Consider the following 25628-nt stretch of genomic DNA (forward strand, 5'->3'; position numbering starts at 1 on the left):
TATAGCTCGGATGCTAAGAGTGGCCATGCCAGCAACTTGAGGGTTCCAGGTTCAATCCCCGCTTCCGCCATCCTAGTCACTGCTGTTGTGTCCTTGGGCAAGACACTTTACCCAACTGTTCCCAGTGCCACCCACACTGGTTTTAATGTAACTTAGATATTAGGTTTCACTATGTAAAAGCGCGGGCAGCACAGTGCCAAAGGGGTTAATGCATGTGCCTCACAATACGAAGGTCCTGATTAGTCCTGTGTTCTTTCTGTGTGGAGTTTGCATGTTCTCCCCGTGACTGCGTGGGTTCCCTCCGGGTACTCCGGCTTCCTCCCACCTCCAAAAACATGCACCTGGGGATAGGTTGATTGGCAACACTAAATTGGCCCTACTGTGTGAATGTGAGTGTGAATGTTGTCTGTCTATCTGTGTTGCCCCTGTGATGAGTAGCGACTTGTCCAGGGTGTACGCCGCCTTCCGTTCGATTGCAATTGAGATAGGCTCCAGCACCCCCTGCGACCCGAAAGGGACAAGCGGTAGAAAATGGATGGATGGATATGTAAAAGCGCTTTGAGTCACTAGAGAAAAGCACTGTATAAATATAATTCACACTTCACTTTTTTTCAGGGGGATGATCACACACGCCGGCGTCTCAACATGATGAATGTGTTACGGCGGTCACTTATTGAAAATGTTGATCCAAAATCAGGAGTGCAGCGTAGTGTTACATGTTTCAGGGGGATAATCACGCGGTGGTTTGACAAATTAGCTTAATCCAGGCTTCAGTAGTTTCCTGCAAAATATTGTTAAAACATAAAATTTCCCACAAACCTTGGGTGTTATTTAAATGTTTTTTTTCATGGCGCCCTATGTTGACAACGAGAAAGTGGAGCTGCTCGGTCTGCTGAGTTTGCAAATCATTAAAATAAAAAGGAGGTTGGTATGTATGGCAATTAAATGCCACAAGAGATGCAGAGGACGGCTGTCGCTTGGAGTATTCGCTACCGTCTGCTGTGAGCAAAATATTGCAACCAGTTATCAGCTGTGTCTGAAATTGTCTCAGAAGTGAGTCGTGGAAAACATTTCATTATTACATTGGCCTCATTTTGATTTTATGATATGCTGTGGTTTCAAAATGCAGATCTGTGTCGATGAGGAAAAAGACACACAGACTCTGTTCCGTGTATGTTCGGTCAGAGTATGTTTGGGCCTTAAAAAATGAGCTCTCTGCTGTTTTTAAAGGCCTATTACAAAACTGATAGTCAGCGAAAAATCTGAAATTGGTACCTCGGGGTTCCTATGCCACACTCTTTGTATAATTCCTTTTTTGACAAAAATGATGCCCCGGTTTCCGTATGCCAGTTTGGAAATCACACAACCACCAAACATTGTGAGTAACAAACTAGTCTGTTTGCCCGTGTATCATTAAGACCGCAAAAAAAAATGCCATGATTGGGCCGAAGTAGTGCTGTGCGCCACTCCAACCTCAATCGTATGATACAGCTGTCTTTTGTTCATAACGTGATTCTACGTGAAGGCTGCAGGCAATGTAACTGCAACTGCAGCAACAATGCGGCTTTCCCATAGCAGATTTACGTCACTTGTAAACAGAGTATAGTACCATTTTTGATTCATTAGTACCGCAGTACTATACTAGTACCGTTATACTGTACAACTGTAACACACACACACACACACACACACACACACACACACACACACACACACACACACACACACACACACACACACACACACACACACACACACACACACACACACTATATTGCCAGAAGTATATTGCCAGCCATCCAAATGATGAAAATCAGGTGACCTAATCACATGGCCTGGCCACAGGTGTATACAATCAAGCACTTAGGCGTGGAAACTATTTCAACAAAGATTTGTGAAAGAATGGGCCGCTCTCAGGAGCTCAGTGATTTCCAGCGTGGAACTGTCATAGGATGCCACCTGTGCAACCAATCCAGTCGTGAAATTTCCTCGCTCCTAAACAAAAGTCAACTGTTGGCTTTATTATAAGAAAATTGAGGAGTTTAGGACGAACAGCAACTCAGTCACCAAATGGTAGGCCATGTAAACTGACAGAGAGGGGTCAGCGGATGCTGAAGCACATCGTGCAGAAAGTCGGTGACCTCTTTGCACTGTCAGTTGCTGCAGAGCTCCAAACTTCACGTGACCTTCCAATTAGCCCACGTACAGTACGCAGAAATCGTCATGGAATGGGTTTCCATTGTCAAGCAGCTGCATCTAAGTCATATATCACCAAGTCCAGTGCAAAGCGTCTGATGCAGCGGTGTAAAGCATGTTGTCTCTGGACTCTAGAGCAGTGGAGACGCCTTCTCTGAAGCGATGAATCATGCTTTTCCATCTGGCAATCCGATGGACAAGTCTGGGTTCGGAAGTTGCCAGGAGAACGGTACATTTCGGACTGCATTGTGCCGAGTGTGAAATGTGGTGTAGGAGGTATTTTGGTGTGGGGTTGTTTTTCAGGAGTTGGGCTTGGCCCCTTAGTTCCAGTGAAAGGAACTTTGAATATTCCAGGATACCAAAACATTTTGGACAATTCTATGCTAACAGTTTGGAGCGGGCACCTTCTTTTCCAAAATGACTGTGCACCAGTGCACAAAGCAAGGTCCATAAAAACATTGAACTTGACTGGCCGGCACAGAGTCCTGACCTGAATCCGACAAAACACCTTTGGGATGAATTAAAACGGAGACTCAGAGCCAGGACTTCTCGAGCAACATCAGTGTGTGACCTCACCAATTTGCTTTTTGATGTATGGTGGAATATTTCTATAAACACACTCCGCAACCTTCTGGACAGCCTTCCCAGAAGAGCTGAAACCGTAATAGCTGCAAAAGGTGGATCGACATCTTATTGAACCCTATGGGTTAAGAATGGGATGGCACTTCAAGTTCATATGTGAGTCAAGGCAGGTGGCCAAATACTTTTGTCAATATAGTATATACATACACACAGACATACATACATACATATGTATATACAGTTTATATACACATACATACATGTGTACATACAGTATACATACATAAATATATATGTATATACAGTATACAAACAGACATATGTATACACAGTATATACATACATATATAATATATATAATATGCATATATATATACATATATACACACATACATATTTAAACACACATTTCTATATATTATATTTAAACACACCTTTATTTATGTATATATATATATATATATTCACATACACACACGCATATTAATGTATAAAGACATAAAAAATTACCTATAATTGAGATGTACATTTTTGTCCATATCGCACAATACTAGGCCAAAGTAAGTTAAGAGAACCAGCACTTTGATGAAAAAGGCGAGAAACACTATTGAAATCAAGATAGAACTTGTAGCAAAGCTTCCCTCTGAAGCTCATGTAAAATGCTCGTTCATCTATTCCATTCGTCATTTTTATGTAACCTAAAAATAAGAAACGTTGTTTCATGTTAATATTTTTGGATGCCTAAAACGGATTAGATTATATCATTTTCAATGAGAAAACATGCTTGGGTTTATTGTGTATTTTTTTTGTAACAGATTACTCATGAAAAGAGACCAGTGTATTATGACAAGATGCAGAAAATGTTTGTCGCTCCTAAGTTTTTAAAAAACCCCAATCACATTTGTCTCATGAATGACATCAGAATAGTCCAGGGCCGCCAATTGTTGTCCTACATTTAGAAGTGATGCAGACAAGATGAGGAAACAGAGTGACACAATTAACAAGTTTGCAAGAAATGTCTTACATGCAGATGTGAAAAAGCAAAGGCAGATTGCGAGGATTTTGTAGGTCCACACACACACACACACACACACACACACACACACACACACACACACACACACACACACACACACACACACACACACACACACACACACACACACACACACACACACACACACACACACACACACACACACACACACACACACACACACACACACACAGACCCACATTCATCTCTTTCAGCGTTAATGATGTTTGTATCAGCGGGACCTCTAACGGGCCAGCGGGGCGCTGTATAACGGCGCAGCTGCCCTGACTACCGACCCATCACTCAATGCCAGCACGGCCCTCACTGGACCTCTGTCCCTCTCAAGAAGTGTGCCACTGACTGAGGGAGGAACCGATCACTTTATAAAAGTGGCCTCTTGGGACGGCTAAATATAATCCATAACAAGCCGGCGACTGTATGGAGGAATCGCAGAGCGGGTCACCAGCGTAGTGGCTATATCTCAGGCACGAGTTAATGAAGGCAGCAGTGTTAGCATGAACAAGCAGTCAGAGTAAGAAGAAAGCTGCAAAAATTGATCTGCATGCAGAAAGCTTGAAAACATTCCGCTGCGGAGAGTGAGGAAAACTAATTTAATGAATTAAAAAAACATTATAGTTGTGTGCTCTCTTCAGTGTGACGCCAATCAGTGAGCGTGATTTAATGCTTTTAGGTATGTCACCACAAACGTAAAAAGGAATTCTGTAAGCATACATTTGAGGCACATTTTGCTTTAAATTATTAAAAGTGCAAGGCCTTACTTGACCACAATGTATTTTGTTGGACATTCAGTCGTGTGAAACCAACACGTTACTTTGGGAGACATGCTAGCAAACATGTAAAACAGATGTACTCAAAGTTTTATCAGCTTTAAACTAATGCTTAATATGTTGCCAAGTCAGCAATGTTTTGCTTGACGGTGATTAAAAGAATTTTATTATACAATAAATAGTCCAAAACAAGATAAACACACAAATAAAAACTGAATCCATCCATCCATCCATTTTCTTCCCCTTATCTAAAGTCGAGCCACGGGGGCAGCAGCCTAAGCCACTTAGTTCCCAGGCCAGCCGGGAGACATAGTCTTCCCAACGTGTCCTGGGTCTTCCCCGTGGCCTCCTGCCGGTCTGACGTCCCCTTAACACCTGCCTAGGGAGGTGTTTGGGTGGCATCCAGACCAGATGCCCAAATCACCTCATCTGGCTCCTCTCGATGTGGAGGAGCAGCGGCTTTACTCTGAGTTCCCCCCGGATGACCGAGCGTCTCACCCTATCTCTTAAGGAGAGACCCAACACCGGGAGGAGGAAACTCATTTCGGCCTGTGATCTCGTTCTTTCGGTCATAAGCCAAAGCTCATGACCATAGGTGAGGATGGGAACGTAGATCGACTGGTAAATTGAGAGCTTTGCCTTCCGGCTCAGCTCCTTCTTCACCACAACAGATCGATACATTACTGAAGACGCCGCACCGATCCGCCTGTCGATCTCACAATCCACTATTCCCTCACTCGTGAACAAGACTCTGAGTTACTTGAACTCATCTACTTGGGGCAAGATCTTCTCCCCAACATTGAGATGGCACTCCACCCTTTCTCGGGCGAGAACAATGGACTTGGCTTTGGAGGTTCTGATTCTCATCCCAGTCGCTTCCCACTCGGCTGCCAACCGATCCAGTGAGAGCTAAGATCCTGGCCAGTTGAAACCATCAGGACCACATCATCTGCAAAAGCAGAGACCTAATCCTGGAGCCACCAAACCTGATCGCATCAACGCCCTGACTGCGCCTAGAAATTCTGTCCATAAAAGTAAGGAACAGAATCGGTGACAAAGGGCAGCCTTGGCGGAGTCCAACCCTCACTGGAAACGGGTCCAACTTACTGCCGGCAATGCGGACCAAGCTCTGGCATTGATCGTACAGGGAGCGGACCGCCACAATCAGACAGTCCATTACCCCTTAGTCTCAGAGCACTCACCACAGGACTTTCCGGGGGACACGGTCGAATGCCTTCTCCAAGCCCACAAAGCACATGTAGACTGGTTGGGCAAACTCCCATGCACCCTCAAGGACCCTGCCGAGAGTATAGAACTGGTCTACCGTTTCATGACCAGAACGAAAACAACACTGTTTCTCCTGGAGCCGAGGTTCGACTATCCGGCGTAGCCTCCTCTCCAGTACACCTGAATAGACCTTACCGTGAAGGCTGGGGAGTTTGATCCCATGATAGTTGGAACACACGGGGGTGTGTTCCAACTATCGTGGGTTCCCCTTCTTAAACAGAACACAATGATTTGCAAACCCTTTTCAACGTATATTCAATTGAATAGACTGCAAAGACAAGATACTTAATGTTCAAACTGAGAAACATTTTTTTTTTGCAAGTAATCATTAAAATAAAATTTAATGGCAGCAACACATTGCAAAAAAGTTGGCACAGGGGCATTTTAACCAATATGTTATATGGCCTTTCCTTTTAACAACACTCAGTAAATGTTCGGGAACTGAGGAGACCAATTTTTGAAACTTTTCAGGTGGAATTCTTTCCCATTCTTGCTTGATGTACAGCTTAAGTTGTTCAACAGTCTGGGGTCTGCATTGTGGTATTTTAGGCTTCATATTGCGCCACACATTTTCAATGGGAGTCAGGTCTGGCAAGTTTAGCACCCGCACTCTTTTACTACGAAGCCACGCTGTTGTAACACGTGCAGAATATGCCTTGGCATTGTCTTGTTGAAATAAGCAGGGGCGTCCATGAAAAAGACGTTGCTTAGATGGCAACATATGTATCTCCAAAACCTGTATGTACTTTTCAGCATTAACAGTGCATTCACAGATGTGGAAGTTACTCATGCCTTGGACACTAATACACCCCCATACCATCACAGATGCTGGCTTTTGAACTTTGCGCCTATAACAGTCCGGATGGTTATATCCCTCTTTGGTCCAGAGGACACAACACAACGTCCACAACGTCAGTCCATATTAAATGAGCTCAGGCCCAGTTAAGCTTTTTCTGGGTGTTGTTGATAAATGGGTTTCACTTTGCATAGTAGAGTTTTAACTTGCACTTACAGATTTAGCGACAAATATTGACAGTGGTTTTCTGAAGTGTTCCTGAACCCATGTGGTGATATCCTTTACACCATGATGTAGGTTTTTGATGGCGTGCAGCCTGAGGGATCGAAGGTTACGGGCATTCAATGTAGGTTGTCTGCCTTGCCGCTTACGTGCGGTGATTTCTCCAGATTCTCTGAACCTTTTGATACTACGGACTGTAGATGGTAAAATCCCTAATTTCCTTGCAATATTTCAGTGAAAAATGTTTTTCTTAAAACTGTTCGACAATTTACTCAAGCATTTGTTCACAAAGTGGTGACCCTCGCCCCATCCTTGTTTGTGAATGACTAAGCATTTCATGGAAGCTGCTTTTCTACCCAATCATGGCACCCGCCTGTTCCCAATTAGCCTGCACACCTGTGGGATGTTCCAAATAAGTGTTTGATGAACATTACTCAACTTGCTCAGTCTTTTTTGCCACTTGTGCCAACTTTTTTGAAACATGTTGCAGGCATCAAATTCCAAATGAGCTAATATTTGCAAAAAAAGAAAAACAAAGATTACCAGTTCGAACGTTAAGTATCTTGTCTTTGCAGTGTATTCAAATGGATTTGTAAATCATCTTATGTTTTTATTTACGATTTACACAACGTGCCAACTTCACTTGTTTTGGGTTTTGTACGTGACAAATCCAATCCAAGTATTATCAAGCCCGCACATTTTGGAAAAGTGGAGCTTTGTGTATGTACGTTCAAGCATACTTTTTTTGTTGGCATTGAAAATTACGACATTACTTGGGGGCAGTTTTTGCTGAGTCCGCTCAGAGTGCTGCCGGTGTTTAGTCTGCAACAAGACTTGACGTCACGAGCAACAAAAGTACCGAAAGATTGCAACTTTTGATTTTACGTGATACCCGGTAGTACCGACAGAATTCCGTCGGTACCTATATGATGTGCAAAATTTGGTTACCATCACTAGGGATTCTTTGTTTTGGCATTAGTTTAAGCAAAAATATACATGGGCAAAACCCCTAATTTGTTACGTGGAATGTTTGACCGTAGGAAAACATACTGTAAATGATATGAAAACGGGGGCATATTTTCAGTGGGGTTGCATTGAATTCACTGAGGTTCACAATTTGAAATCCCCTGCAATAGACAAAAACAACATGGTCTACCTTGCTCTTTTATCTGTCTGATCTGCTTCACAGTTTCCTTCAGGATTTCACATTTGTCGGGCTTGACGTTGAAGTTGTCGATGTCGTTGAAGTTAGCAAAAATCAGCTCGGCGAGCTCTTCTATGTATTTGTTCTCATGCTCGCGGTTGCGCTTCTCGTTGCTCCGCTTGGGGCTGCAAACAAAACAGAGAAAGAGAAAGAGAGACAGAATAAGGGAGGTGAGAAGATGCCATCCAACTGCACACAAATAAATACAAAGTTTGAGAAAAAGCCCGAAACGCTCTCCCTCGCCATACAAGAAAATTACCCTGTCATTTTCATAGCTGCTAAATGACAGCACTGAACTTTGACTATAAATCTTGGCAAGAGGCTGGAAAGCACTCCATTTTGCTCCAAATGTCTTCAACGCTCCTTCATCCAGTCTGCATGGATTAGTGTCGATAAAAAAAGCGGGATTTTTAAGTGTTTGCAAGATGAATCCTGGAGATGCATTTATAGCTGCTGTGATGTCTCAGGAAGGGCTTGTGGCAAACATCTCTCACCTGGGTCCAAGAAGTTCAGTGGAACATTCTTTACGTTTCCTTAACTCTGCCCTTGCAGGGTCAGATGAGCTTTCCCCGGTTCCACTCATCCTCAATGCATATCAGCCTCTGGAAGAGAGAAAAATTAAGACTTAAAAAATGAAGTATAATGGTAGGTATGATTAATTGTTGACTGATAACGCTGGAAGTGGGTTTATATTTGCGTTGTCTTATATTTGGGTCAACACAGTAGAATAGCTTGGTAATGTGTAACGGTATTCAACTAACGCGGTCTCGAATTAGGGATCACAAATTTCCACCAATTTAAAGTTAAGTTGAGCAGTGCTTGCCACTTAGCTATAAGTGGGGCGGTATAGCTCGGTTGGTAGAGTGGCCGTGTCAGCAACTTGAGAGTTCCAGGTTCGATCCCCGCTTTTGCCATCCTAGTTACTGCCGTTGTGTCCTTGGGCAAGACACTTTACCCACCTGCTCCCAGTGCCACCCACACTGGTTTAAATGTAACTTAAATAATGGGTTTCACAATGTAAATAAATGGGTTGTACTTGTATAGCGCTTTTCTACCTTCAAGGTACTCAAAGCGCTTTGACATTACTTCCACATTTACCCATTCACACACACATTCACACACTGATGGAGGGAGCTGCCATGCAAGGCGCCAACCAGCACCCATCAGGAGCAAGGGTGAAGTGTCTTGCTCAGGACACAACGGACGTGACGAGGTTGGTACTAGGTGGGATTTGAACCAGGGACCCTCGGGTTGCGCACGGCCCCTCTTCCACTGCACCACGCCGTCCCTATAGTGTATAGTGCTTTGAGTCACTAGAGAAAAGCGCTATATAAATATAATTCACTTCACTTCACTTATAAGCCACATTATCCAGCACAGCTCTAAAAGCATTGTTGGAGAAGTGAATATTCACACAATGGGCTATAATAATAATAACAATAATGATAATAATAATTATAAAAATAATAATAACTAGTTGCCACTTTTAAAACCCTAAAAATAAAAGTACAAACCAGAAATCACAGCCCTGATCTGCACTATTAACATTATTGACTGCAAGATGCACACAGAAAATGGCGACATGAGTGTTAAATATGGAGCTCAATTAGTGACAAGTTATGTACTTGGGAAAAATTAACTGTAAAAATTAAAAATCTAGTTTTATAGTTACATTTTTGAAAAATGTTAGTGTACTCAAACTAAAATTAAGTGCACAGATTTTTTCTCGTTTAATATTATTATGATTCACTCTGGTAATTATTTTGCATATATTATTTTCATTTTACATTCATATTTGAGCATCAGTTTTTTCGGATGATATATAAAAGTGAAAAATGTAAATAAAAAAATGTAATACATTATAATTACCATAGTGAATCATACATATATTCAACCTAAAACAATGTGCACACTGAATACACTGATGCATTTTACAAATTTAAACATCAAAACTTTGCTTTTTAATAACTAAATGCAGATTTTTTAAAGAACAATCATTCTGGCCCTAATTAAGCTCCATGATTATAATGCTAATTTGTCAATAGTGGGGATAATGTTGCAGAGTCATCAAGCACTAAATGTGATGAGTAAAGTACCAGAAATGTAATATAATTTTAGTAAAAAAAAGACAAAAGGAAAAAAAAAAAAGAGACTAATTTTGTCTTTGATAAAATATTGTAGCTGAGATAGGCACCAGCTCTTTACATTTTCACACTTTGCACTATTTTGTTACACTTTAAATGTAAATAATGTAAATAAATGTAAATGTAAATAACAAATGTAGATAATCAAATGTACTTCTAATGTATTTACTTGCTCTTATGCTATCTGAACTCACTATGTTCTCTACTCGCTGTACATATCCTACTAAGTAAGACCTACACAGTTTCAATGTCCATTTCGCTGTTGATGCGATTGTTGATGACTGAAGTACTAATATCAACCAAAGCTCCTCATCCCACCCCCGGACTGTAAATAATGTAAATAATTCAATGTGTATACTATGACAATTAACTTGTGTGATGACTGTATTATGCTGATAGTATATATTTGTACCATGAATTGATTAACGTGGACCCCGACTTAAACAAGTTGAAAAACTTATTCGGGTATTACCATTTAGTGGTCAATTGTACGGAATATGTACTGAACTGTGCAATCTACTAATAAAAGTATTAATCAATCAAAAAAACTCAAGAGTTTATCACATGTTCCTTATTTTTGCACCTTTTACATTTTGCACATTTTAAGAGGTTATTGCAAGTGGGATTTTAGAATTTTGTTTACACTGAATGTTTTCCATGATTATGATGAAATTTCTGCTTTGATAGCTGAGGGTATTATAAATCAGAGCAAGGCTACATTTTAAATACAAATGTTTACATTTAATATATTTTTCTCCTGGCCCTTATTTTTGATAGGTCATAAAAGATATCATTAGTCAATAATAATCGATATCGACTGCTATAAAACACTTATACCGTGACACAATTTTCAGGCATATCGCACAGCCCTAATTATAACTGTTGGCTCCTTTAAATCCTGGAAAAATGGTACACAATAAAAATCACAGCCCCAATCTGCACTGAGAGCACTCATGACTGTAAGATGCAAGCTGAAAATGGCAAGATATGCGTTAATAATGGTGATCAATGCTGCAGAGTCATCAGTAAAGTACAACTAATTAAATATAAAGGTTGTCTTGTCAGTTTGGTACAATGCCAATGGAGTCTTGTGATAGGCAAAATACCAGAAAAAAGATAAACTAAGCAGAATGCAATCTGGAGTGGTGACTTAAGCAAAAAACAAAGAGTTGCTGTCACTCCAACATTTGTGTAGGGAACTTCCCAACCTCCTCGAAGGGTTTCCCTCGTACGGTGGTGGTGGTGGAGGAGGAGGGAGGCATGCCGTGTTGCGTATCCACTCCTCGCCACTCTAACCATGGAAATAGATATGACACGCGCACATGCCTCCAACTGCTCCTTCGTTACATAAGGCAGCGGCGAGTACAGGAGAGCACAATATAGAGCAGATGTAGCATGGCTTAGGAAAAAAGAGAAAAAAACCCACACTGCCTGGTCATAAAACGAGTCGGGCTCCCTTCTGGCCTGGAATGACCTAGTTTGCGCTGATGGTGGGGTCACTGCTCTAATGAATGAAGCAGCAAAGGTGACACTCACTTAAAAATGACAACTCTGTACAATTGTTGCCGTGTCCTTGCTGGTCATTCCCAACCCCCACACGGGGGTCTCTCTCTGACATCTAACAGTGGCGGTTATGTGCTTTTTATTAATGACACTAGAAATCAGGCTGTTAAACTCTCAATAGCCAAGTGGCACGGGGTTATTCCTATTGGTGGGCTCCAAAGCAGCACAGGTTACCATGGGGATTGAGGCGCTGATTGGTTGTGTCTGTCCCGCCGGGCCGGGATATGATTGGCTGCCTTGGTCTCCTTGACACGGCAGTAATGATGGGTCACTGTATGTTTGAGACAAATACGAGAAGTACAAGGCACGTCCCAATGACGGGGGCAGCCAGACTGTCTGTACAGGCTGTTTCTGGCTGTCGAACTGGAGGAGGGTGGGCGGGGACTCGTAACGATGGGAATCTTCTGGGAAACCTGGGCAACTGGACTCAGAGTGGACAAGACCCATCTATCTGTCAAGCTAATAATGCGCTGAACAATGGGTATGCAAATATTAGTTTAAGGGCTTCCTAACAAGGCTAAATGCATTTAAACCGCTCATGATCTGAATGTCTGATGACTGCGTTACTATGGCCAAATATTGGCCCTAGCAACAACCTGGCAGTGAAATTATCTCCAATGCAGCAGAGATTAATGCTCAAAGAAGAATCTGATAAGTCAATTTATCCACTGTGCTGTGGGTAGTTAAACTTTGATTAGGCAACCATGTGGGAGAATTTCTTGGTGAGTCAATTAAGCTGTCCCCTCTCATGATACGAGGAAAGAATACAGCCTCTTTCTTTCAGTCTCCTACTTCATATTACATAAGTAAACTGAGACAAATGAGGTTAAAGTTTTGCAATGACTCCAGTAAAAGACGGTATTTTTCTAGTCAGAAAAAAACCTGTTGTCTTATGTTAGGAGTCCTGATGTTTACACATGCAAACCAACAGACGGGGTTGTGCACACCAGTGCTTTTAAAACAACATTGTACAAGCTTAAGTGAAATGTGTGCTGGTAAAACAGCAGAATATAAAAAATGACCAATGAAAATTTCAACCTTTACCTAATCCTACCATGTGTTACTCGGATCAACATTTTTGGCCTGTGATTCCAGTCCAATTTGGAGTCCCTATCCGATACTTTGGCAATAAATTACAAAACCAAAAATAATTTATATTTAATAGAAAGTAAGACTACAACAAATAAAAAGCTTATCTTATTAAATGTAGATTTTGATAGTATCGTTGGAACTCATAATGTATTATATTTGTGGTATTGAATGCTACATAATTTTTTTAACATAAAGTGACTCGTGCACAGTAACTAAAGAAAAAGAAAAATTACTATTGTGAAGTGAAGTGAATTATATTTATATAGCGCTTTTCTCTAGTGACTCAAAGCGCTTTACATAGTGACACCTGATTTCTAAGTTACATTTAAACCAGTGTGGGTGGCACTGGGAGCAGGTGGGTAAAGTGTCTTGCCCAAGGACACAACGGCAGTGACTAGGATGACAGAAACGGCTCCCATATATTTGATAAGAACAAGAACAAGAAATACAGATACTATATACTCAAAAGTTCGATGTAACGCAGTCCATGGGGTCATACAATACTGATCTCGTTATTCCCAAGATCGTGTTATATAGAAATCCTTATTTTTAACCCTTTTCTTTTCAAAGAAAGTTATACTCATCTCTCAGCTGCCTAGACCTTGGTAGATAGTGCCCCCACGTGACTTGACGTAAATGGTAGATTGCGCTTCCATGTCACCAGTAAGTTTAGACATTACTATGTGTCGATATTGTTATTAGTTTTCTTTTTAAAATTACTTCTTTTAAAAACTTCCATAAATGTTTAATGTATAAGCTTGGAAATACGCAATAATTTGGTGAAAAAGAACGTGATCGACTCTGGTGGGAAAAAAAGGGTAAAAATTCAGAGGCCATGGCACAATCATGTCATATAGAATGCAGCGTTGTATGGGACCGGACTATATCAAACTTTAGTATATTAGGTATTGATCAATCCTACTTTAAATTGATGCTTTGGCAGTTGGCTTCTTGTGCCGTCCTGCTCGATGTGTGTTTGTAGAATGCCTTGTCATTCCTTTTCCTCTAGTCGAATCATGATTCTTGGAAGTAGGGATGTAACAATAAATGGTAATGATTAGAACCGCTGTAGAACTAACTCCCTTACCGTTTTAAATTAAAACGGTCAAATAACCGAAATTGATAACTGCACTGTGATACTGACTGGCGTAAGCTCGCTGGCTTAAATGGTAACATGAAAACAACCAACATCAACGTCTATCCCTGTTAAGTAACAACTTGACCAAATATAAACTTAGATAAACACATTGCTGTATGAGCAAAACAAGCTATTCAATTGTGCACACTGAACCTACAGACTGTGCCCTCTCTTAGTGTCTGTCTCAGGGCTTTTTTTTTATTGATTGATACTTGTATTAGTAGATTGCACAGTTCAGTACGTATTCCGTAAAGTTGACCTCTAAATGGTATCACCCGAATAAGTTTTTCAACTTGTTTAAGTCCAGGTCCACGTTAATCATTTCATGGCTCAATCTAGGATCACTGAATAAAGTAGAAAACAAGGCCCCCCATTAATAAAAAAAAATATTTTATTTGTTACGCACTAGCTTCAATACACACTAATATTTGAAACCGTAAAGCTTAGCCATTAAAACAAAATACTAAGACTAAAACACTATGATTGAAGCACAAGAAACACCAAACATGTAAAATAGTAGCTTTTCTAATAGTGTGTTTATTTATTTTAGCAATTTTTTAATTTTTTAATTGTACAAAATATGGAAGAGCGTGTATGCATATTTTTTGAGCATATTCAACGATACCGCAATAATTTGCTATGATGTGTAATTTTCTTTATTGATAAATTCCTACTTGGATGAAACAGAGTTTATTTTCTACCATGGTGGTAAAGATTAGTATCTTTCAAGCAGCTTCCCATTGCTCGAGCCGGTGTTCTGGCAAGACATGCACCCTACTTAAAAATCATGCAACTCTTTATGTGTGAAAAAAGGAATATGAAAATGTAATTGTCTTTTTTGAAGGAATCTTAGACATGAGTACAATCTTTAGCCATTTAAACACTCGGACACAGCTGCGGTAAAGATCAGCGAAGCTCATCAGCCAATTACCGTATATTTTGGATTATAAATCGCTCCGGAGTATACGTTGCACCGGCCATAAAAAACATATTTACTTCGCACTGGAGTATAAATCGCATTTTTGGGGGAAATTTATTTGATAAAATCCAACACCCAGAATAGACATTTGAAAGGCAATTTAAAATGAATAAAGAATAGTGAACAACAGGCTGAATAAATGTATGTTATATGACGCATAAATAACCAACTGAGAACGTGCCTGGTATGTTAACGTAACATTATGGTAAGAGTCATTCAAATAACTATAACATAAATAACATGCGTATTATACATCTACCAAACAATCTGTCACTGCTAATCGATAAATCCGATGAAATCTTCTTCCACGATGTCGCTTCTAAACAACTCTGCCAACTCCAAAGGTATGCGCCGCTTCTTCTTGTCGTTTTCTGCTGCATATTTCACTAGGCCCAGCTTGTAATCTGCAGTACATGATTTCCTTTTTGGTGCCATTTTTGTTTAGCCCTTCTCAGTTTTTATAAGTTACCGCCAACGATGAAATGAACCATTTTAGAAGCTACAGCAGTAGCATATAACATATAGCAGTTAGCATTCCAGGACCCACAATGCACTTCTGCCATGACCCTACCCCGCCGAATTATTGGTTGACGTGTATGTGACGATTGCTGATGTGTGTGTGACGATTGCTGACATTTTCTTCGTCTCTTCCGCGAATGATATAAGTAATATTATTTGATATTTTACAATAATGTATCAATAATTTCACACAAAAGTCGCTCCGGAGTATATGTCGCACCCCCGGCCAAAGTATGAAAAACACCGCGACTTATAGTCCGAAAAATACGGTAGTTAAAAAAGGCAACGATGGGCTACCGAGCCGATAGGATAATTCGGATCGAGACCTCTCTATGTTATTTTTTGCGGTTTCTCCCAATTAAAAAGTAACTTAAATAAAAGGTGTGGTTTGGTCTGAATAAGATAATCATGGCTGTTACTCACAGCTGTCTAGTACACACGTGAATGCGTGCACATGCGCAATCAAATCATTTACCATGAATTGATTAACGTGGACCCTGACTTAAACAAGTTGAAAACTTATTCGGGTGTTACCATTTAGTGGTCAATTGTACGGATTATGTACTGTACTGTGCAATCTACTAATAAAAGTATCGATCAATCAATGAAAGGATTTAAAAACCTGTTGCTATATTCCTGTTGAACGGGTAAGTAAAAATAATACGCTTTTGTAACATAACGTTATTCTATACATGCATACTACATGGGGCGCAGCTTATATGCGTGCATCACATTCGATAATGAACGGGTCTTCTAATCAGGGTCGTTTTTACGTCTTATGTTCGGGCCATGACAGTATTTGGCAAACGTCCCGCCACCGTATGCAAAGCAATGTCAAACTGCCCGTCATTGGCATCACGCTGTGAAATCCAGACTGTAATTGACGCTTGGGCGCTGTCGTCGACTGTACAAAGATGACCTTTTGGCCAATTATTTTACTACTTTGAAGTGACACATGCAAAAGTGGACACCAACCACCCCCGAGACCTCTTGCCATCTCTCATAATTACCACTGCTTAAAAGACTACTTTAAGAGGCGCGATTAACTATCCTCAAGGTTGTGTCTTCTTCATGGCCTCACTTCATAAATAGGGCATTAGACTAGTCAATGGTGGGGGCATTCCAATGCTTATCTGGCGCACAGTAGATTAATAAATGACGTACGGTACACAACTAAACAGATGCAAAAGCAAAAACAAAACCTACTGACTTTGAAAGTGCTTGCAAGAGGTGAAGTCAGATATGTCATTGCCTTATATCATAGGTATCACAAGAGCAGATCCTACAGGACATGGCTGGAGCCATCCTGTCTAGCGCTAGGAGACACAACCAGCAAGGAGCAACAGCTTGGATTTCAGGGGAGACATTTCATTAGGCTGCTAGTACAACCTGTGCATGGTGTTGCAGTGTCAAAATGCTACAAAACTTACACTGAGAATGTGAGGCAGCCTGGAAACAAACATGAAAAATTCCTATTAACAGTCCACTATTCAAAACTTTGTATCTTTGGTTAGGCTGGAAGATTTGAGGTGGTGAAAGTGTGAAAATATGTTTGTTACACTATTTTACTATGATAATTGTTACACTTTAATAAAAGGGACTAAAAAGTGTCATTTTAAAGGGTTCTCACTGGCTGAAAGAACATGGGATGCAACATGAACATGCACATTGGGGCTGCTCAAAAATAATAATTTATTCCGATTCTAAAATCAATTCATAACTTAAGAATGGACCATAAAATAAAAAAAACAACAACATTTTTTTAGGCCATCTCTACGCTTACTTGCTGCGCCTTACCTCAAAAGCCAAAACAAGATTATGTAACCTATAACCCGTTCTGAAAATGTTTTATTGTAATTTCTATATCAAATATACTGCGATGATAGGTTTGAAATAGAAAATCCTGATAAATCGAATCATCAACTGGACTGTTTGTCCAGTAATACTTTTTTACCACTCATCAGTTCAATATTGACAGTAGGGATGTCCGATAATATCGGGCTGCCGATATTATTGGCCGACAAATGTAATATCAGAAATTATCGGTATCGGTTTCATAATTATCGGTATCGGATTGAAAAAGTCAAATTCACAACTTATTAAAACGCCACTGTGTACACGGACGTAAGGAGAGGTACAGAGCGCCAATAAAACTTAAAGGCACTTCCTTTGTGTGCCGGCCCAGTCTTATATTATCTATGGCTTTGCACATTCACAAGTTAATGCAAGGCATACTTGGTCAACAGCCATAGATGTAACACTGAGGGTGGCCGTATAAACAACTTTATAACAGTCACAAGTATGCGCCACACTGTGAACCCACACCAAACAAGAATGACAAACACATTTCGGAGAACATCCGCACCGTAACACAACATAAGCACAACAGAAAAAATACCCAGAACCCCTTGCAGCACTAACTCTTCAGGGACGCTACAATATACACCCCCCGCCACATCAATCTCATCATGGTCTCTCTCAGGGAGAACATGTCCAAAATTCCAAGCTGCTGTTTTGAGACATGTTCAAGAAAATAATGCACTTTGTGACTTTAATAATAAATATGGCAGTGCCATGTTGGCATTTTTTTCCATAACTTGAGTTGATTTATTTTGGAAAACCTTGTCACATAGTTTAATGCAGCCAGTGGGGCATCACAACAAAATTAGGCATAATAATGTGTTAATTGCAAGACTGTATATATCGGTATCAGTTGATATCGGTATCGGTAATTAAGAGTTGGAATATCGGAATATCGGTCAAAAAGCCATTATCGGACATCTCTAATTGACAGACTTTGATAGGTTGTATTCACCTGACGTCACGTCCGGCTCATTAACTATGCGATACTCGAAGTGGTATGCCGGCGAACGCCGGTAGTCATAGTGTTCTGGGCAGCATTTTGCTTTTCTCTAAGAAAATGCCCTATCCTTGCATTGTCAGCTCAGTGGCCTTGTGGTTAGAGTGTCTGCCTGAGACTGGGAGGTCGTGAGTTCAAACCCTGGCGGAGTCATACCAAAGACTACAAAAAATGGGACCCATTGCCTCAGTGCCAAGGGCTCATTAACTATGCGATACTCTGAAGTGGTATGCCGGCAAACACCTGTTGTCATAGTGTTCTGGGCAGCATCTTACTTTTCCCGAAAAAAAAAAATGCCCTAAGCTTGCGTTGTCAGCTCAGTGGCCTAATGGTTAGAGTGTCCGCCTGAGAGTGGGAGGTTGTGAGTTGAAACCCTGCTGGAGTCATACCAAAGACTACAAAAAATGGGACCCATTGCCACACTGCTTGGCATTCAGCATCAAAGGTTGGAATTGGGGGATAAATCACCAAATGATTCTGGAGCGCGGGACACGCTGCTGCTCACTGCTCCCCTGACCTCCCAGGGGGTGAACATGGGGATGGGTCAAATTCAGACGACAAATTCCACCACACCAAGTGTGTGTGTGACAATCATTGGGACTTTAACTCGTTAGGCTGTTGGAACCGTTCAAATCTTGAAAAAGATAAGTTTCTTTAGACTTCCTCGAAAGATTTTACAAAGAACAACAACAACAGTGGCACACACTACAGTCCAAGGGAGCAGCGTCAAAAAATGCACGGGTATTAGGGCCGGGCGATATATCGATATACTCGATATATATCGCGGGTTTGTTTCTGTGCGATATAGAAAATGACTATATCGTGATATTAGAGTATACATTCTCACGCTAGGGGTGTAACGGTACGTGTGTTTGTATTGAACTGGTTCGGTACGGGGGTGTACCGAAGGAGTTTCTAAGCTAAAGTCTTAACAAGCTGCTTTGCTTCTTCTGCCTCTGTCTCAGCACCCAGCCTTGTCCCACCCACACAACTATCTGATTGGTTACATACAAGCGATAACAGCCAATCAGCAGTGCGTATTCAGAGCTGTAACAGCCAATCAGCAGTGCGTATTCAGAGCGCATGTAGTCAATGCCTCAGCGTCGAGCAAATAGGTGTGTAGCAGCGTACTCTCCACAAATTATAATATACAACTCCCAGTAGTCAACTACTACTAACATCACTATGAGCCCGATGACGTTCAAGAAACTTAAACTGCAGTTCATCTACCATGAATTGATTAACGTGGACCCCGACTTAAACAAGTTGAAAAACTTATTCGGGTGTTACCATTTAGTGGTCATTTGTACGGAATATGTACTGAACTGTGCAATCTACTAATAAAAGTTTCAATCAATCAATCAATCAAAGCTCGCTTGTAGTCCTGGCTTGAGGTGAAGGCTAATTAGCTTTTAGCGTAATGTTAGCTCATTTTGCTATGTGTGCGTGTGTGTGCGTCTGTGTTAAGGGCAGCAAAGCCTTGTCTGTCTGTTATTTCACTTGAACTCCATGGTGTTCAGGGATGAATAGTCTCTTCTATTGCTATTGTACTATTTTTTCAGCTATAGTTACATTAATCATTAGTAATGTAGCAGCCTAGTTTTGAACGGCAGGGTCCCTGCTATCCCATGTTGACAAATATATAACATTTACATAATAAAAATCAACTACAGGCTTCCCAAATGCTGTAATAAATTAAACATGTTGAGTTGACTTGAAACTGTTTAATGTTGCACTTGTTATATGTAAAAGAAAAGTTTTATCATTTTATTTAATCTGAGCAACAAGTTGAAGCAGTTTGATGTTAATTAACGTGGGCAGAATTATTATAGTGTTGCCAATGTTAAAAGGATAAAGCCATTGTTTACAAATTTGGTAAATAAATAACCAAAAAATTTATATTTTGTTGTTTTCTTACTGTACCGAAAATGAACCGAACCGTGGCCTCTAAACCGAGGTACGAACCGAACCGAAATGTTTGTTTACCGTTACACTCCTATCTCACGCAGATGCTTTTAGCTGCGGGCATCACCCTACATGCGTTTCCCACTCTCTGTTGTCTCTCCTTCTCACAGAGACGTAAACCAAGCGCACCTTCTTACACACTTCAGGTGTGCAACAGCACACGCTCCCGCGGAGCAGAGAGGTAGCGACATGGTAAAATGGGCTGTGATGCTAACAGTGCGGTGCGGGTGGTAATACGAGAGAGAAAAGGTGCGAATCTGGTAACAAATGGAGGAAGAATTACCAAGAAAAACAGCACGGGATCCATGGTCAGGCGGTGGTTTGGCTTCAAGCGGGAATATGTTCAACATTTATGCGGCAAAAGTATTGCTACAAAAAGTAGCAGCACTGCTAATGCAGCATCATTTGAAAAGTCACTCGCTAGAGAATGAAGAGTGCTTGAAACGTCGCATGTCATCATCTCCGGCCGGTGCTACACCAACAAAAGGCAGAAGCAACCATTTCCAGATCAACACCGTATGAAAAAAAAACAACAACAGGAGATACGTCTGCAGGAACCTATTATGCAGCCCGTTTTTATTTGACAGTTTTTGAAATATCTTGTGTGACGTCATGGACAAAAGTGCACTTATTTGTTTTAAACTATTGTAGTGGCGTTCTGTACAAAAAGTACACTTTAATTTAGTGTTTGATATGTCATCTTGGTGACATCATTCACAAAAGTGCACTAATAGCTTGTTTTAAAATGTCTCTGACAATCTTGCACTTTCTGTTTAGTACATGACATGAATGTTTGTGCCACTGCTTAATAACTGATTAATAAATACAGTTTTGATCAATTGAGTTAGTTGTGATTTCCCTCTCTATATGAAAGTTTAAAATTAGCATATATAAATGCAGTATGAACAAGAACGTTTTAACGTAGACAAATAGAATCATCATACTGGTGTGATTATATGCATCAAGTGTTAATTCAAGGCGAAGGCAAAATATCGAGATATATATCGTGTATCGTGACATGGCCTAAAAATATCGAGATATTAATAAAAGGCCATATCGCCAAGCTGTAACGGGTATAAAAGGTTTGTTTGTTATACTTTTAACGTTTAGAATTTATCTTTAAAGTGTTATCTTGATATTATTTGTATTATATCTTGTTTCAGAGTTATTAAAACGCATTTTTGCTACCAGTGTTTCGTAAAGCACTAACTCGGCAAGTCTAAATAAAAGGCGAATTTGAGCAAAACCTAAAATAGTTACGCCTTTACCAAAGGCAGCAATCATAAATGAAGCTTTCAGCACATACACAATGTTGAGATCCATAGATATATTTGGATGAAAACGGGGAAAACCACATGTACAAGTAACGGCACCTTGGAACATCAACAAAAAGGCAACAAACATGGCTGTAGATGCAGAGTTAAATCATGAAACGCAACTTACCCGAGCAAAAACCATTTTTAATTTATCCGGGAGAATCTAAATACCAATGTCCTCGACCCAGCAACACAAAGTTGAAGTAGGCCTCCATGATTTTCAAAGTTTTCATTGGTTTTGCTTTGTAGAATGACATCTGATACTCCAGATAGTTCAAGATGTCTTTAAATGTGATTGACGGATAATCCTTAGAGATCAAATCTTTTTTGATAACACTGAAGTGCATAGTTTGATTTCTTGATCGTATATGCTTTTGTGGTAAGATCTAGAGCCCTTGTGTACTCCGAAAGTTTGCACAACGTCAATGTCACAGTGGCAATGTTGGTTTGGCTACTTCATTTACTTCCGTTCAAAAGTCAAGCGACCGAACGCAACCTACAGCACAGCTCTACCATCCTAATGACTGCTGGCAGAAACTCACTTATTTGTATAGTAAATTTTTTTGGTTTTGCAGCACAATGGAGCAGAGCTATCATTGTCGGGGCAAGTCCCCTCTTTTAGAGGATAAATATTTTGAATTCTGCACAGGCACTTGGACTAAAGCTGTGCTATCCAAGTCTGTGCGCACAAACTGATGAAGCCTGATTGGATGAGAGGAAAAACAGCATCCAAGACAATCAGCATTGTCAAATTGGAGGTCATTCTTTTGTTAGTTTAACATTTCTATAAAAAAAAATATGTCCACAGCAGAGAATGCTGAACGATATAGTGAGTTTAAAGGGCCCTGAAGGTTGTAAATAAAACCTTTTCTGTTAAAGTGGTCCCAGTGCAACGGTGTCACTAACGGCCAAAAAGCTAAGCAGAGTAAGAAGAGTTGCTGCAGAATGATAATTATCTAAATTAAACAAAGCAAAGAGTCATTTGATACATTTTTAGACCAACAATTTAGCTGATATGACCACAAAAATTAAGCTAAGAAGCATGCATAATCATCAGAGGTGGGCCCTGAGATGTCATTACTCACCCGTGCCTTATTGTATAATGCATGGAAAAAAGGAGGCAAGGGTGTTTGTGTGTGTTTGCAAAGGGGGAGAAGACAAGCTGTGTGCTATCCCTATAAATGTATAAGTTATCGTGGCTTTCATTAGAGCAACACGCTCAGTATGTGAAGCTTGCAGTGAGTTCGGCATGACTATGCATTAAATGGCATCAAATGCCGAAGGGTAAATGTCTTAACTCCCTGTAAAAACATAAGCAAAAGCCACTGTAGTGCATACTCAGTCCTCACATGGACTCCTGTCAGGGGAGGGGGGGAAGGGGGCGCTCCAATAAAATACTCAATGAAGACAAAGGCCTTTTAGTTTAGCTAATTATGTGAGGAAACTGTGATGGATAGAGCCAGGGGGGTCGGGGGCTTGTGTCTTCTCAGTTTACTTTTAAATATTTGTATGGCTGAAAGGACATGTCAAGAAGCAAAACACAGAAGCACAGGTTGGCTTTATAGACCAAAATGTAATCAAAATCAATATCAGTAAAATGGGAAGTGTAGGGAACCATGTATCAGACATTTTGAGGATAGATCTGGGTCAAGGCAGGGGTACTGGTATGATGTGTTGAATGGATCAGGAGGAGTAGGGCTGGAGCATAGACAATATCAATATGCAGTATATCGCAACAGACACGTAACCAATATCAATAAAAAATACGATCGATAAAACGGTTGATATGTTTTTCTTCTTGGTCGGACAAAAATGGAAGTTGCGGAGCAAGGTTGCTTGCTGATTCAACATGAGTGTTGCAGAGAGTAAAGCAGTTGATGAAAAAAAAATAAAAGCTACTTTCACAGTATGGCTGTTTTTTGGATTTTTGTTATTTATGTTGGTATTCTTATTATTATTGATACTGTTTTTATTCATTTTTGTTTGACCTTTTTGGGTTTTTTTGTGTCTTCTCAATTGCTCTTTAGATTCAAATTGGAGTCTTGCGGATTTGTTTGGAATTGTGATTAGTCTCTACAGTAATATTTTGTTGAACTGATTGATATTTTGTGTGATTGTTGTAAACAAAAAGATAAATAAACTTAACTAAATGAGTGCGGCAGAGAGCGAAGAAAATTGCTGATAAAACAGGAATACGCCTTGACAGTACGACAGTTTTTTGGATTGGAAAAAAACGGGCCGTAGTCAGACCAATGTGGTCTGTAAATTATGCAAGGTGCTCATCCCAACCAAGACCAGTAATACCACGCCAACTTGAGCGCACTCATTCCTTTAGGGCACAGCCGTAACTTGCTGGCACTAAACCCGCAGCAAAAAGTTCTCAGCTTCTTCAATGTTTACTTTTTCCCACTTTGCACTATTGTATTACATCTGTATAAGCATGTCTTACGTATTCCTTATTTTTGCAACTAAATTTAAAAAAGCAAATGTTTATTGTGATTTTAGATATTTGTGTACATTGATTTTACACTGAGTGTTTTTCATGGTTGTGTTGACATTTCTTTTTCTGTCTGCCTTGATAGCAAAGGAAATTATAATCAGAAAGTTACATTTCAAATAAAAATAAATGTTCAAAATATTGGCAGCACGGTCACAGAGGGGTTGTGCGTGTGCCTCACGATACGAAGGTCCTGGGTGCGATCCCCCGGCTCGGGGTCTTTCTGTGTGGAGTTTGCATGTTCTCCCCGTGACTGTGTGGGTTCCCTCCAGGTACTCAGGTTTCCTCCCACCTCTAAAGACATGCACCTGGGAATAGGCTGATTGGCAACACTAAATTGGCGCTAGTGTGTGAATGTGAGGCTCCAGCACTCGCACTATTCCGACAGGGACAAGCAGTAGAAATGGATGGATGGATGACTGGATCACTGTTGGCGTTAACACACTTTGTATGTCTTTTTACTCATTGAAATCAGAAAAGACGCAAAATTCCCGGAAGTCCATGCGTCAACTGGACCTGGATTTTTTTTTTTTTTTACCGCCCGTTGTATTTGTCAGAATAATAACACAAGAAACAGTGTGAAGGGCCAAGTTTTGATACGTGCAGCAATTTAGGAGTACAAAAGGGGCAAGACTTTCTTTAAACAAGTCCTCTGAGAACATTGTTTTCTGTCTATAAATGTGTGCAGGGTGGATTGCATATTTAGGCAACAGTTCAGCAATCAGCACTCAGGATTACACAACAGCGACAAAGTCAAGCAAGAAGCGAAAGCAGAAGATATCCTGGCGTAAACTTATTATTTTAAAACCTTTATTTATATAGTCAAGGAAAGACAACATTAAAAAAAAACTACCGATGAGTCAGAACTTCCTAAAAAAAAAAAAAGATCAACCAGTGGATATACTTTCTGCACATGTTTTTCTCAAAACCCAAAGTTCCTCCTTTACGACTACACAGGCACTTTGCTGACGCAGCAACTTGGGTACTTGCTGCTTTGTGCAGTTGCAGTGTTGCGCAAAAGCAGCGTCTCCCACCTTAGTATCAGTGTGCGGAGTCCTTCAGGCCATCGCTGCAAGACGGCGACATCAGGAAAGCTTTAAGCCTCATCCACTTCTCTCCGCTGCAGGAAGACAAGGCAGAGGAGCTAACATGAGGTGATGAGTCAGCAAGATTGTCATCAAAACATGCAAAACTGCGGGGGCGTGCTTTAAGAATATGTAAGAATAGAGATGCTTTTGTTGTTGTTGTGCTTGTGTCTCTTATGGGTGCATCAGGAAAAAACAGCGCGCTACTGCAAAGAGACTGCGGAGTACTAGCAATGGTTCAATCTGATAAAATTGTTGCGGTACAGACATCTCCTCTGATGACAAACATGTCTGTGGCTTCCATGTGGGTTTCCCAAGCACTTGGCCTTGAAGCCGTCACACGAATGAGTCTCACTGTG

The 25628-nt window shown here is 40.5% G+C and overlaps 1 protein-coding gene across 4 annotated transcripts in view; it reads right to left on the reverse strand.

The window, feature by feature from the left end:
- ncoa2 (nuclear receptor coactivator 2) overlaps positions 1-25628 on the reverse strand; it is a 137476-nt gene that overhangs the window by 50248 nt on the left and 61600 nt on the right. For all 4 annotated transcript variants that reach the window (XM_061921866.1, XM_061921869.1, XM_061921867.1 and 1 more), the window contains exons 2-4: positions 25219-25304; positions 8606-8713; positions 8064-8236 (exon numbers count right to left, since the gene is read on the reverse strand). In XM_061921866.1, coding sequence (XP_061777850.1) covers positions 8064-8236; positions 8606-8694 — 262 coding nt within the window. In that variant the 5' untranslated portion in view covers positions 8695-8713; positions 25219-25304. The remainder of the gene's footprint in view (positions 1-8063; positions 8237-8605; positions 8714-25218; positions 25305-25628) is intronic.

This window comes from Nerophis ophidion, linkage group LG15 (genome assembly GCF_033978795.1).
Source record: "Nerophis ophidion isolate RoL-2023_Sa linkage group LG15, RoL_Noph_v1.0, whole genome shotgun sequence".
Lineage (NCBI taxonomy): Eukaryota > Metazoa > Chordata > Actinopteri > Syngnathiformes > Syngnathidae > Nerophis > Nerophis ophidion.